General features: G+C 38.7%; 1 protein-coding gene across 7 annotated transcripts in view; it reads left to right on the forward strand.

Moving 5' to 3' along the window:
- The first annotated feature begins 2016 nt into the window (after window positions 1–2016).
- The window catches only part of ints13 (integrator complex subunit 13), a 34359-nt gene continuing 22552 nt past the window's right edge, over window positions 2017–13823 (forward strand). For 2 of the 7 annotated variants that reach the window (XM_077234196.1, XM_077234199.1), the window contains exons 1-15: window positions 2085–2339; window positions 2984–3229; window positions 3440–3514; window positions 3628–3830; window positions 4930–5010; window positions 5097–5187; window positions 5509–5637; window positions 7429–7513; window positions 8245–8337; window positions 8411–8500; window positions 8624–8802; window positions 10935–11099; window positions 11417–11571; window positions 12748–12978; window positions 13094–13233. In XM_077234196.1, coding sequence (XP_077090311.1) covers window positions 3005–3229; window positions 3440–3514; window positions 3628–3830; window positions 4930–5010; window positions 5097–5187; window positions 5509–5637; window positions 7429–7513; window positions 8245–8337; window positions 8411–8500; window positions 8624–8802; window positions 10935–11099; window positions 11417–11571; window positions 12748–12978; window positions 13094–13233 — 1942 coding nt within the window. In that variant the 5' untranslated portion in view covers window positions 2085–2339; window positions 2984–3004. Of the gene's footprint in view, window positions 2340–2884; window positions 2927–2983; window positions 3230–3439; window positions 3515–3627; window positions 3831–4929; window positions 5011–5096; window positions 5188–5508; window positions 5638–7428; window positions 7514–8244; window positions 8338–8410; window positions 8501–8623; window positions 8803–10934; window positions 11100–11416; window positions 11572–12747; window positions 12979–13093; window positions 13234–13823 lie in introns of all 7 variants that reach the window. The other 5 variants (XM_077234202.1, XM_077234200.1, XM_077234197.1 and 2 more) reach the window with 5 other exon arrangements.

Here is a 13823-nt window from a genome sequence, read left to right on the forward strand (position 1 = left end):
TCCTTCGCGCCGTCCACAGAGGAGAGCGAGGAAGAAAAAGAAGGCTTTAGGCGCGCAGAGTGGGGGGCTTTCCACGACTTGGTGAGTTCGTTGTGAACTTCCGGGAAGAAGGGAGAAGGCCTTTGCCGAGGGGCCTGCTGGCGCCCCTGCAGAAACCACTCATCCAGTCGGCTCCGGGTTGGTTCTTCGGGAGAAGACCAATCGAGCCCGAGGTCTTCCACGGCCTTAGAGAGAACGCGGATAATCTCGCTATCCATGGTGGAGCCCCCGCTCGCGCTAGCTAGCGTCGACGGGGCGGGGTCGAGAGTGGAGCCCGGCCAGTCGTCCGATGCAGCGTCGATTGACAAGCTGTCATCCATTCCCCCGTCGTCCTCGGACGCGCCGAAAGTCACAAGGCCCACCGCTCTGCTAGAGGGGTGTGGGTCCGGCTGGGTGAACTGAACCGGCGGTGGGGAAGGCAAGAGCGGCGGTGAAGCACGCGGAGACTGGCTCGGCGTGACGTCACTGAGCTCAGGTTCAGGAAGCCTCTGTGAGCGGCGCTTTTTCTTAGTGCGCGGCTCGAACAGAGGGATGGCGGCGATGGGCTCGCTCACGGCGAAAGCGGCGAGGCGAGCCCGCAGTGCGGAGAGACCCAGGTCGTCACATTCGGGGCATCCGCCCTTGGTCAAAGCAGCTTCTGCGTCGTCCCGGCCCAGGCAGCGAGCGCAGATGATGTGACGATCCCCGTCCGGGAGAAGGTCTCTGCACGACGCGCAGGAAGGCATTTGAAACAACGCCTTGGAAAATTTGCTCTTTTACAAGTGTCGCAGAGCGAACAGATGTAAATACTTGCGTGAGCAGTACGCCGGATGGCTCAGTAGGATCGCGTTAGAAGGCGGCTGAAGGTGCCGACGTCCTCGTAGCAAATCCCGCTGGTATGCTTTTCGACGGCGAAGCTTCAATAATCCGGAGGATCCAGCGAAGAAGGTGTTCGCTGAAGGAGATTAAATCTAAAGAACTCTCATGACGGGGCGCCCAATATATAGCTCTTGGCCACGCCCATCTTGGCGGGCTCTGACGCGCGCGGGCGCGAAGCGCGCTCATTGGTCGCGCATTCAGAGTCGCCCCGTCATTGGTTCGAGCAAGTTGCCGCAGCACAGCCAATGACCGAGCTGCTTTCGTTCATTGCTGTCAGCTGTGCAGCTGCAATGCGTTTTACATAAAGACTTCAATATTCTCGAGAAAAGGAGTTTTCCCATAGCGTAAGCTACTTACGCAATAGGAGAGACCTCTCGAAAGGGAGCTTAAAATTAATCACTTGCTGAGCTGTATTGCTGCATATAAACTCATTTAAGGAATAAATTACTAGAACAGCTGCTTCATCTTGAAGTGTACAGAATAAAATAATCTAAAACAGAATGAGTTCCATCATTCTGCGAAATATCCATGAGCACATGGATATATCAAAACTCAAGAGGTCCTAAGGTAGGCAATGGGATATTAAAATACTTACCAGAAAGGGCAGATAAAAGTTGGAGAAATCCTATGAATATTGATTTATAAAGAGTAGGCTACAAGTGATCTGCTGTAACTGACTGTGTATACTGAAGGAGCAGCTGTGTAAAGAAAACAAGTAGCTCTATTGACTTATTATCTTTCCATTTTACTCAGCACTGGCAGTAACGTTACCCAACCTTTTTTACAGTCTGTAACGTTACCCAACAATACATATCTCGTAATCTATGCAAAGTAAGTTATTATTACACACAATGAACTACAAACATCTAGTTTCCGGTAACTTGTGTAATAGGCTAATTGGACCCGCTTGATTAGTCTTTCCCAGAGCCGTTGAAATTTAATTATTATTTATTTTATTGAAAATATTTAACGGTCTTTCCATGACACTGACAGCATGATTCTGTGTAGCTTCTCGAGTCAAAAAGTTTCTGGGCTGCGTATGTATTACTCCTTTATAATTGCTCAACAATTTAACATTCAAATATTTTTACTACTTAGACTGAAATGAACGTCAGTCACATCCCCATGATGCCATTTTGCACCAGGACCGTTTCATTTGAGCTTACTTACAGTCCGGGCGGAATTTCACTGATGGACGGATGTGAGTAACGGCGTATTATGTCCCTTGCGCCTTTATTTTTCTTCGGTCGGACCGTTTGCTAATTCTTCTGGTTCCCTTTTACATGTAATCGATTTGTCATTGTGTTTTTTTTTTTATCAATTCAATTATATAGCATAATTTTCTATGCGAGTGGTTTTATTAAGTGGGTATTTTCCATCGATGGGAAACTAGCAGGCGATGCTAGCAAGCTAAAGCTAGCTGCGTTTCTGTGACACACAAGGTGGTAAAATAATAACTATTATTGTTTACATAATTATCATCAATTAAATAAACCTCGACAACTTTGTAGTAATTTCCTTTTGTAACGGTAATGACATTTTCTTTTCAGAAAGACACGCCTATTGCCAACCTATGTTTAGGCTAACGTAGCTAACGTTAGTTGTTTGTGTACTCTGTTGACAGGTTTCTTTTACATTAATACTGTTGTTTTTTACAGTATATACTGAACATTAATGCTTAGTTTCATAAGGTGTTGCATAATGTAATATGTTAGCTAATGTTTTATGTAAGTGTGTGTGTATATATATATATATATATATAATTTATTATGTACTTCGGCTATACTTATTTACTGTATTTCATATCTCTCTCTGTGTGTGTATGTATATACTTTCATTTATTCATACCTCTCATGAAGATGAAAACATGAAGCCATAAAACAAGGATAGTCATGCTCCTGCAAAGTTCAGTTTTAACTCTACTCCAAAACACCAGCCTGTAATTTTCCAGTAATCAATTAGGATGTTTATGTGTCTTTGACTACAGTTGGAGCTACACTCAGCAGGACAGTGACTCTCCAGGAGCAAGGTTGGCTTCTCTTGCCATAAATCCATATATTTCAAGTGCCTATTTTATTTTTTACAGTCTCTGTGCTGCAGGACCAGGATGAGGATGTTCTCAGTTTCTCACAAGACGGCCTTTGTGGTCGATCACTGCCCGTACATGGCAGAGTCCAGCCGGCAGCTGATTGAATGTGACATGCTGACCAAAAGCCGTTCACAGGGCGTGATTCCTCTGGCTCCAGTCTCCAAATCTCTCTGGACGTGTGCAATTGAGTGCTCCATGGAGTACTGTCGAATCCTGTATGACATTTATCCCACCAAGAAACTGGTGAGTTTATGGAAACTGGTGCTGTTTATAGGTATAGTCGCCCTGAATGAACTGTTTTGTATGGAAAAGAGCTGTGTGAAAATTCTTCAAAAATCCTCTTTTATGTTCTACGGTAGAATAAAGTATGATATAAATTAGGAATTAATTGCGGTTAAGTAAATAATGACAGAATTACATTTCTGTTTCAAATATTCCTTTAATGTCTCTCAGGTGAACTACATTGTGAGCGATTCTGAGGTTCACATCTTGAACAGCTGGAAGCAGCAAGATCAGAGCACACAGGAGGTAAAACGCACATCTGTCACTCTGCAGGTCCATATCAAGCACCCTTCCTGTACTAGAGTAATCTGAGCATTGTGTTGAATTAGTGTTAAGTGTATATCTGTGCTGTTTATCAGCTGATGGCTGCCTTGGCAGCTGTTGGGCCTCCAAACCCTCGTCAGGATCCTGAATGCTGCAGTGTCCTGCATGGGCTAGTGGCGGCTGTAGAATCACTGTGTAAGATTACAGAATATCAGCATGAGGCTCGTACTGCTCTGATGGACACGGCTGACAGAGTGGCCAATAGAGGGCGCATTATCTGTCTCACCAATGCCAAAAGGTAAGCACTATACCTGTATATATTAGTCAAAATCTGCTAAGGGGTAGAACAATAGTTTTTAAAAAGTGATTTTTCACTATTATTTACAGCATGATCTGCATTTTCATGGGTTTAAGTAAAAGTTTTAATTTTTTATTTTTATAAGAGACTATAAAAACAACCACCTTTCCTGGTAAAAAAAAAAAAATCCCTTGATTTTTACAATACATTTCACTGAGTACTTGCCGGCTAAGAAATAAATACTTATTACCTTACGACTCATCTGCTTTCAAATCCACATCATTTGGATATTAAAACATCGATGTCTATCACAAAACCTTCGTATACAATATACAGTAGTAGAGGTCCAGCGAATGCACGCATTTCCTGGAAAACCCACAATACGGGATGTTTTGAATGCATCATCGCTTTGTGAAAAGAGGGAGAAATTGGTGGCTGGAGCAGCTTCAACCTGCTGTCGATAACGTACGTAATGTATAACACACGAGTATACATTTGTTCTTTAATAGCTGAAGATGAATCGGAATGATCGGGGAACTGAGTGAAATACATCACACTTCTTGCTAAAGAAAATAAATACCAATCCAATTGAAAAACCTTGCCGGGTTAGTGAACATCATTTAACGTGTTGATTTCATTACTTAAATTATAAACTTGACAGGTGATTTTTATAAAAATGTAGTTTGAATACTATCAGTTGTTTAAAAGATTGATAAATTGTTGTTCAATTTTCCAATAAAAGATGATACTTTTTTTTTACATGATTCGTTACACATTTAATTACCCATTACCAGATCAGAATTCAAATAAATGCTGTTCTTTTAAACTTTCCATTCATTAAATAAAAAAATATGTATCTGCATAAATATGTATAATATGTTTATGTGTGCATATGGACTTTTGTCATTACAGGAATAAATTACTTTTTATTTGTATTTTAAAATGTTAAACATTTCCACACGATCACTGTTTTAGTGCATTTTTCAAAAAATAAATAAGTGCACATAAGTGACTTCTTTCTAAAACATTAAAAGTCTTACGACTCCAAACTTTTGAATGATAGGAGGTGTGTATATATATATCTGTCTCTCCCTCTTAGTGACACTCATGTCAGAATGCTAGAGGACTGTGTGCTGGAAACCATTCAAGAGCAGAACAAACTGGCAGCTGGCTCTGACAGGTCAGTTCTGATACCTCTGAGTGCTGGACTCACACAATTATCAGGCTCGTATTCTTACTGATATATATATTTTTTTTACTGTGCAGACTGATGCCGATTCAGCAGTGCGAGCTTGTGCTGGTCCACATCTATCCGCAGGGTGATGACACTCTGGTCTCAGATCGGCAAAAGAAAGAGGTAGCATCTCTCTCTGCATTAGATATTTAAAAAAAAATCTTCTATAATCTTCGAGTTCTGAGCCTTGAATCAAATGAACCAGCTCCATAATTGTTGACAACATTATAACTTTTATGAAACAAAGAAATATTTTTTAAAAATCAGACAAAACTATTAAAAAGTACCAGTTTTTGATTCTCACCTCTACTGTTAAAGCATTCTGCTTTCATGCTTTCAAACTTCACTTGCCATTATGGGTTATTTTTCAGGTTCAGTATTTAAAAGAACTATACTGCAAAGTTTTTGTCAATATAGTGTAGTAATGTCTCTCTGTGTGTGCAGCTCTCATCAGTGTTGAGCAGCGAGGTTCACAGTGTGCGAGCTGGACGCTATCTAGCCTGCAAGCTGAATGTGCTGGTTCAGCAGCACTTTGATTTGGCCTCAACCACCATCACAAACATCCCAATGAAGGTCAGACTGACTGTCAAACAGTCTCCTCTCTGCCTGTCTCTCTCTTTCTCTCTTCATCACTTGTTTGCACTATATCGGTTGCTTACACAGCTGCTGTTTTCATGGTTTATTGTTTGTTTTGCTAGCCTACATTAAATGTCTGTGAGCAGGTCAGTACTTTACAAGAGCTACTATTACTTATCCAGATCAAAACCCCACCCCCTCATCCAGCTCTTGCTAATCTCTGATTATTAATGGGAGCTTTAAAGATACATTTAGATATTATACATATTTAATTGGGCTATAATAATTGTAACTTTTTCCTAAGCACAACTAATACATTTGGACAATACTGTTGTATGTTTACAGTGTAAAAAAATATAAGGCATATTAAGGAAAGTAGTTTTTTAAATTGTATATGAAATATTATTCATTAATTTATTTAATGCATAAAGTCAACATGAAATCTAAATTTACCTTATTTAGTTTCCTAATGCACATTCCTGGTCTTATTATGCACGTTTAAAAAAAAAAAATGTGTACACTTTGTTTGAATATTACTCGTCCTTGAAATGACTTTTGAAATGATTTTGCATCACTTTTGGCTACTCTTGTAGGTAAATGCAGATTTTCTAAAATCTTGTCAGTGGTCAATGTTGTAATTTAATGTTGGTCAGTCTTAAATAAGAGATTTTTTTTTTTAAAGAAAAAAAGTGTTTTTATTTGGATACATCAAGAAACTCGGAAATAAAAGTCAGATTAACAATTCAGATTCTTCTTAATGGTTCTATTAAGAATTTGGTACTTTAAAGGAAGACATAAAGTTGGTTTTTTTTGGGGTTTTTTTTTATTGCTCTCAGCTTTCTGTCCCCAAATCATTTTAGATTTGAACAGAAATCTAAGGTACATATAATATCATTCTTGCATAAAAGTGTTTACACACACTGTTTTTAATAATTTGCGATTCAGTAAGTGAATCAGATTAATGCTTTAACCATTCCGGCTTATTTATAATATAATTATAGTTTTTGAAAGACTGAACAGAACCAACTTGTTTGGATCACAATGGATAAATTCCTTCTTAATGGATAAAATCAGGACCACACCCTTTTTGTCTTTTTGAACAATAAGTTTCACTTTAAAATTCATCACATCAGGGAAGTTAAATGGGTTGCGAAAGCCATTTCATGTTGACTTTAACAGAATTCTAAAGAAATAATTCCACACATCCATGCGCTCCCAAGAGTGTAGATTAGCACCCAGCTGGATGAACAATTGACCCTCTAGATCTCCTTTCAGCCCCAGACTTATTCTCTATCGGGGGTATTTCTCTTTTGCTTTTGCTATCTCTATCTCTCTCTTCTTTCTGGGTGATGTATTTTGCCCTGGCTGGGTGTGGCCGGATATGAAGTGTGTTTTCTTGTTCTGGTCGCTTGTGTTTTTAAAAGCTGCAGGTCCCTGCAGAAACACACAGTAGTTTTAAGATGTGTGTTTGAGGCCAGTGACCCCAGGGATGAAACGCCCTGCTCCATGGAGTCCACCCGTCTCTATTCTCCCAGTCCTTCTCCTCTCTTCTCCTGTTCTTAATGTGTGTAAGCTCTATTTGTTGCTTACAGCCTCTGATCTCTACAGCACATGAACCAGCTGGGAGACTCCGAGGCCTTTGTGGACATCATATCTGTGAGGGCACAGTTATTTTATAATCTGTGCTCTTCAAACATGAAAGCAGCAGTAGATTGTGATGTGTTAGTGGTGTAGAGGCCCAGCTGCTGATGCGTATGTGTATTTGTGTGTATGTACATGTGTGAGAAGGAGGAGCAGCATGCTAACACTTCAGCAAATTACGACGTTGAGCTTCTGCACCATCGTGATGCACATATGGAATTTATTAAGAGTGGTGAGTAAATCAGTCCTTTGCATCAAACATCCAACACAGCCTACATTTCACTGCATAAATCATTTGGACATTAGAGCACAGCATCTGTTCTCAGCCTTTATAACGCATTAAAAAAAGAATGCAAAAAAAAAAAAAAAATCTTTTTTTATTTTTTTTTATCAAAAATCCAACACGGCCTGCATTTCACTGCATAAATCATTTGGACATTAGACCACAGCATCTGTTCTTAACCTTTATAACGCATTAAAAAAAGAATGGAAAAAAACCCAAAAAACAATTATCACATTCCGGGTCAGTTTTGAGCCGTGGAACATAAGCTTATAAAACGATCATACATTATATTTTCAACAATAAACATATTGTATCTGATGATTAACCTCTAATCAATGAGTGAATATAAAGACATTTCAAAGTTTTACATGTTATTACTATACTTACCACTTTTTATAAAATAAATATTGAGAAAGTCTTTGAAATTTCAAATTTTATCAAGTAAAAACCTTTTTTATCAATGTTTGAGATATTCTATTTGAAAATATTTATATTATTAGAAGATATATTATTTGAATATAATATACCGGTAATCAATGATTTAATTTAAGGGATAGTTCATTTAAAAATTTTAATTCTGTAAATTCATGTCCTAAATCTGAGAGTTAATGCATTATGTGGGAAAGAAATGGATAAATTTAGCAGAATGTTACTCATTTTTGTGTTTGTCTCATTTGTAGGTGATTTGCACATGGCCGGCAGCACCAGCAGAGACAGTGGGCTGAAAGAAACTGTCACACTGAAATGGTGCACTCCACGCACCAACAGTGTAGGTGAGTGGAACTCTGGGAAATGTTTCTTCTTTCTGCCACATGACAAATTCATGATTTTTCTTTCTTTTTGCAGAACTGCATTACTGCACAGGGGCGTATCGTATTTCTCCAGTGGACGTCAACAGCCGGCCATCTTCCTGCCTCACCAACTTCCTGTTGAACGGTGATTTTTTTTCTTATTGAATATAGTTTCACTCATTCATATTTTTGGTAACAGAAAGAGAGAGGCTGGGATATGAAACTGTGGAAGTACATGCTTTATTGTATATTTTCCTTTCTTTACCAGGTCGATCAGTGCTATTAGAGCAGCCCCGCAAGTCAGGGTCTAAGGTCATCAGTCACATGTTGAGCAGCCATGGAGGAGAAATCTTTCTGCATGTCCTGAACAGCACACGCTCAACATTGGAGGACCCGCCCTCCATCAGCGAGGGCTGCGGTGGCCGAGTGACCGACTACCGCATCACTGTAAGCTCAACAAGCATTGTCTTTGACCTTCTGACTTGTGCTGCGTTCACAATGTATGATGACCATAATTGCGTGTTTCCAACCTGTATAAAACATGTATGTCTTTGTCAAATTTGTAATTACAACATGCTTTATAAACTAACAACTAAAATGGCAGAAGCTTCAACATTGTCATAGAGGTACATTAGTAGTGATGAAGTGTTTTGCGGTTCACAACAGCCACAGATGAATCCAATTTGCAGCTATGAGTGTTGCCCAACTTATTTTTGGGACATTTTTTTTCAAAAATGACAACATGCAATGTTAATGCAGAATTGATGCATTATATTTCCTGCATGTGGCTGCAGAGTAGGGTTGGGCGGTATTACGGTAATATCGTATACCGCGGGGTCTTAAAATAGCAACGGTATCAGTTTCAATACCGTCATTACCGGCACTTATATATAATAAATAAATATAATTTATTCAATGCCTAAAAATGCTTATGTAGTTGTCATCAAGTGACAGTGTGGAGGAGAGAGAGAGAGAGAGAGAGAGAGAGAAGGGAGAGGCGGTAAATACTGACGAGGCAATTTGTAAATGTTGCAATAAAAAAGGTGACGCGAGAGATGGAAACACCTCTAACCTAATGTCGCATTTCCGAAGCAACCACTCACTGCTGCGAAGATGAATTTTGCCCCGAGTTCATTAAATAAGCGCATTAGTTTATATTTGTTAAAATTTTATACTTTTTTTTTTACGTTGATAATTAAAACTGAACAGCACGAGTAAGATGGGATGCATCGGGAGTCAGACATTGACCACTTAATTAAGTTTCCTTTTGTAAAAGGCCTTTCTTTAAAGTGAATTTCGTTTTGTATAAATTGTATCTTAATTTTAATAATTTTTTTATCAACCAATAATAAATAAGAATCAAATATAGCAGACAACATAATCATGACATGATCGTGCGCTGGCGCGCCGCGGTCACTTGCATTGAAATCTCATCATAAATTAACCGAAACTCAGTGTATATCTCACAGACATGACAGATATCTAAATAAAGCTTGAAATTTCATTAAACGAGCAATTCAAAACGAAAAGAAATAGGCCACTCGCTGATTATTTAATCCATGATGAGCATTTCTCTCTATGCGCGTTAATACGAAAATGGCGATCATCAAATTAAACGAAACTATTCCAAACGAAAAGAAATAGGCTAGCCTACTCTCTGATTATTTAACCCATGATGTGCATTTCTCTCTATTGTTCACTATGGAGATGGCGATTCGTCAATTTCTCTAAACGAAATAATTCAAAAGGAAAAGAAATATAGGCAGCATACTCTCTGATTAATCCATGATGTGCATTTCTCTCTATTGTTTCGTTTAAAGAAATTGACGATTGATATCTCCGTAGTGAATGCGCATTCACTACGGAGATATCAATCGTCAATTTCTTTAAACGAAACAATTCAAAACGAAAAGAAAAAGGCTAGCCTATACCTTCTGATTATGTAATCCATGATTTGCATTTCTCTCTATATATGCGCGTTCACTAGGAGATGGCGATCGTCAACTTAATCTTTGCAGCACTGACAGAAAAGTTGTATTAATAAAAATCAATGGACGTGTGTCACCGGATTTACAAATGCACTTCTTGCTTGTTGCTTGTTAATTTAATTTAAATTAATTAATAAAATGAATGCAATTGTCATAATTAAAGTAATTAAATATTATTAATTGTCCTATTTTTGCTCATTTATAAATAGTATTTATATCTACCACCCCCTCAGCACCTGGGTTAAACAATTATTTGGTGCCACCATATTATAACGGCCCACGTATTAAAGATAGTCGAGTCTAAATAGGGCTACGGCTCATAATTACATTTAATGCCGTCACACAACGTGCACGGGTTGGCCTTGATTTTTTTTGTGTGTGTTTTTTATGCCCGATCTGGTATTCAGTTTCTGAACGGTGTAGACACAAGCCAACAGTTTGGTGACGCTGTCTGAGCCTTATGTCATAATTTTTAATTAGTCACGGTAATACCGTATACCCCGGTAAAATAGGGAGGAGGTTTGACGGTATCAAAATTTGGATACCGCCCAAGCCTACTGCAGAGTAAATCTGGTTAATATCTCTTTTCAGGACTTCGGTGAGTTTATGCGTGAGAATCGTCTGACTCCATTCCCGGACTCAATGGTAGATGCAGCAGGCAGATCTCCAGTGGAGAGAGCCAAATCTCAACTAGAACGACACACACGATACTGGCCAATGATCATCTCCCAGACCACCATCTTCAACATGCAGGCGGTGAGGGACAACATCTAAATCAGTGGTTCTCAACCAGAGGGCAGGGGCCCACTAGGAGGCTTCCACAAACTTCCAAGGGGGCCGAGGCATGACAGAATCATAAAAAACTGTATTTGTATATATTTCTGTTAATATTATGTTATTAGGGGGGCTTTGAATATTGTGTTGGACAGTTGGGGGCCTTCAAGTCAAAAAGGTTGATAAGCAAATCCTGTTTTGAAGAATTTTTGGACCGTTTTTGCCATGCATATTGTGCGGTTGATCTGTGTGTGTGTGTTTTCTTGGGTATTGTGGTCATCTTTGTGTGTATATTCCAGGTGGTACCATTAGCTAACCTCATAGTGAAGGACACTCTAACAGATGAAGATGTGCTTACCTGTCAGAAGACCGTCTATAATCTTGTTGATATGGAGAGGAAGAGTGACCCTTTGCCCATTTCAACAGTGGGCTCCAGAGGAAAAGGTCCCAAACGGTGAGGATATCGCATCAGGGGCCTGTACCATGATGGTAGTTGAACAAACTCAGGGTTACAGAATTGAGTTGACAAAACCAAACCAATCCAACCAGGCTTTGTTGGTACCATGATGCTGATCATCAACTTTCTCTGTCAACTCAGGCTTTGATCCTGAGTTTAGGAGTTTAAGTGTGACATCAGTAGCGAACAGCCAATCACATGTCGAGAAAGAGTGAAACTGAGATTAATTTCCTGCGAGAGAAGCAGCACAATTCACTTATTAAATAAAAGTATTAAAATAGTAAGAATTTAAACAAATTTACACAGCAAGATGAAAACAGCTGTCTATGAAAGAGGACAACTAAAAGAAAAAGTCTCGCTACTGTATATCAGTGCACGTAAAAGTTGTGAAGTTATTTTATGCAGCTGATAAAGGTATAGAGAGAATTGAACATTTAAGCTCACATGTAGTCATTTTATAGCTTCATCTATTGATGCTAAAGCTTATTTATATTACCTTTATATATTTATTCATTTAAACTGCGTAATAATAATCAATGAACTAAAATTGTACATGTGTGATTGATAAAGGGTATAATAATTACATAAATAATATCTAAATCATACAAATTTATTATTCTAAATAAGCATCGCTAAAAACCAGACGATTTTGTCTTTAAAAATAATTTGCTATGTAGTGACCTTTAATTTGGAGTAGAAACAGGTGGAGTGACTTTATCGCATCAGACATGTCACTTTCCTCACAGCTGATTGGTCCAAGTTCAGTTTGCAACCTCTTACCTAGAACATAACCTGCCCCGGACCAGGTTAGCCGTGGAGCGTAAGTTACTATGGCGATGAACACTTCTAAAAGCCAAACCACTTTCATGGTCCCTAAAACCCAGGGTTGACACAAACTAAACTGAAACATAGCTGGCTAGCCACCTAAACCGGCTTCATGGTATAGGCCCCTGGTTTCGATTTGTCTTGTGTGGCTCTGTTCCAAAACCTAGTCAGCTGCCTTCTAAGCATGTTAACTGAAATGGAGATTTTCATTTATTTTAGCAACAATGCTGCCTAAATAGACTGCTCACTTGATTTTGACACGGAATGTGTGTTTGCATTAACTTTAAAATTTGTATTAGTGAATACATGTTTACTATGTATGTTGATGCTGATGTTTTATGTATATAGTGATGAGCAGTATCGGATCATGTGGAATGAGTTGGAGACATTAGTAAAGACTCATGTGGGCACCAGTGAGCGGCACCAACGTGTGCTGGAGTGTATCAGTGCTTGTCGGAGCAAACCACCTGAGGAGGAGGAAAGGAAAAAAAGGGGAAGGAAGAGAGAGGACAAAGAGGACAAAACTGAGAAAAATGGCAAGGACACAGAGGAGAAGGGTTGGACTACAGACTCTGAGAGGTTAGTGTTAATGAACTAGATGTCAAACCACAGCTACTTGTAGATTGATGACGGGGGATTTTGCTTTCTTCATTAATCTCCTGATTTGTGTGTTTTTGATGACCTTTTTCTCCAGACTGAAGGGGGTAATGGAGCGAGAGAAAGATGAACAGAGCGAATGTGAAATCATCAAAGATTCACCGGACTCCCCGGAGCCCCTGAACAAGAAACCACGTTTAGCTACAGAGGAGCAGCAGCCTCCGGAGAAATCTAAAGGTTCACTTTTATGTTTTTTTTTGGTAATCAATCCTCTGTTGTGATGTAGTTTTTTTAATTTAATTTTTTTATTATTAATAATATTCGATTAAAATAGAAATATTATTATATTATTATTTATTAAATTAATCACATTGGATTATAGATTTTAAAAAATCCTAAACTAATATCGTAGTGAACAAGAAAGTATGACTTTTGGTTAATCTCAAATTCTCAAGAATGCATTGCAACTAGGGTTTGGTATCGGTTGGGTTTTATCCGATACCAGTACCTACTCGATATTTTTTAAATGGTTCCGGTACGTAAACGGTTCTTGAAACGGTACTTAAGATAACGAAACCGCAACCACTTTGTCAAAAAATAATACCCATTTATTTACAGGGCCAAACTGGACACAATATTAGCTTAAATCTTTAAACAATAAATACAAGTAACATATGGTAATAATAAGTAAACCAATATAAAATAAAAATTCACATTTACATAATATCAAATAAAACAATATTGTATCAAACAATGTAATAATACTGGAGATTAATAGAGATTACTACCAGGGTATTATAATCTCGACATGGCTCCAGGTTCCCATG

Source organism: Siphateles boraxobius, unplaced genomic scaffold (assembly GCF_051911475.1).
Source record: "Siphateles boraxobius isolate OS27281-9 unplaced genomic scaffold, OSU_SipBor_1 19, whole genome shotgun sequence".
Lineage (NCBI taxonomy): Eukaryota > Metazoa > Chordata > Actinopteri > Cypriniformes > Leuciscidae > Siphateles > Siphateles boraxobius.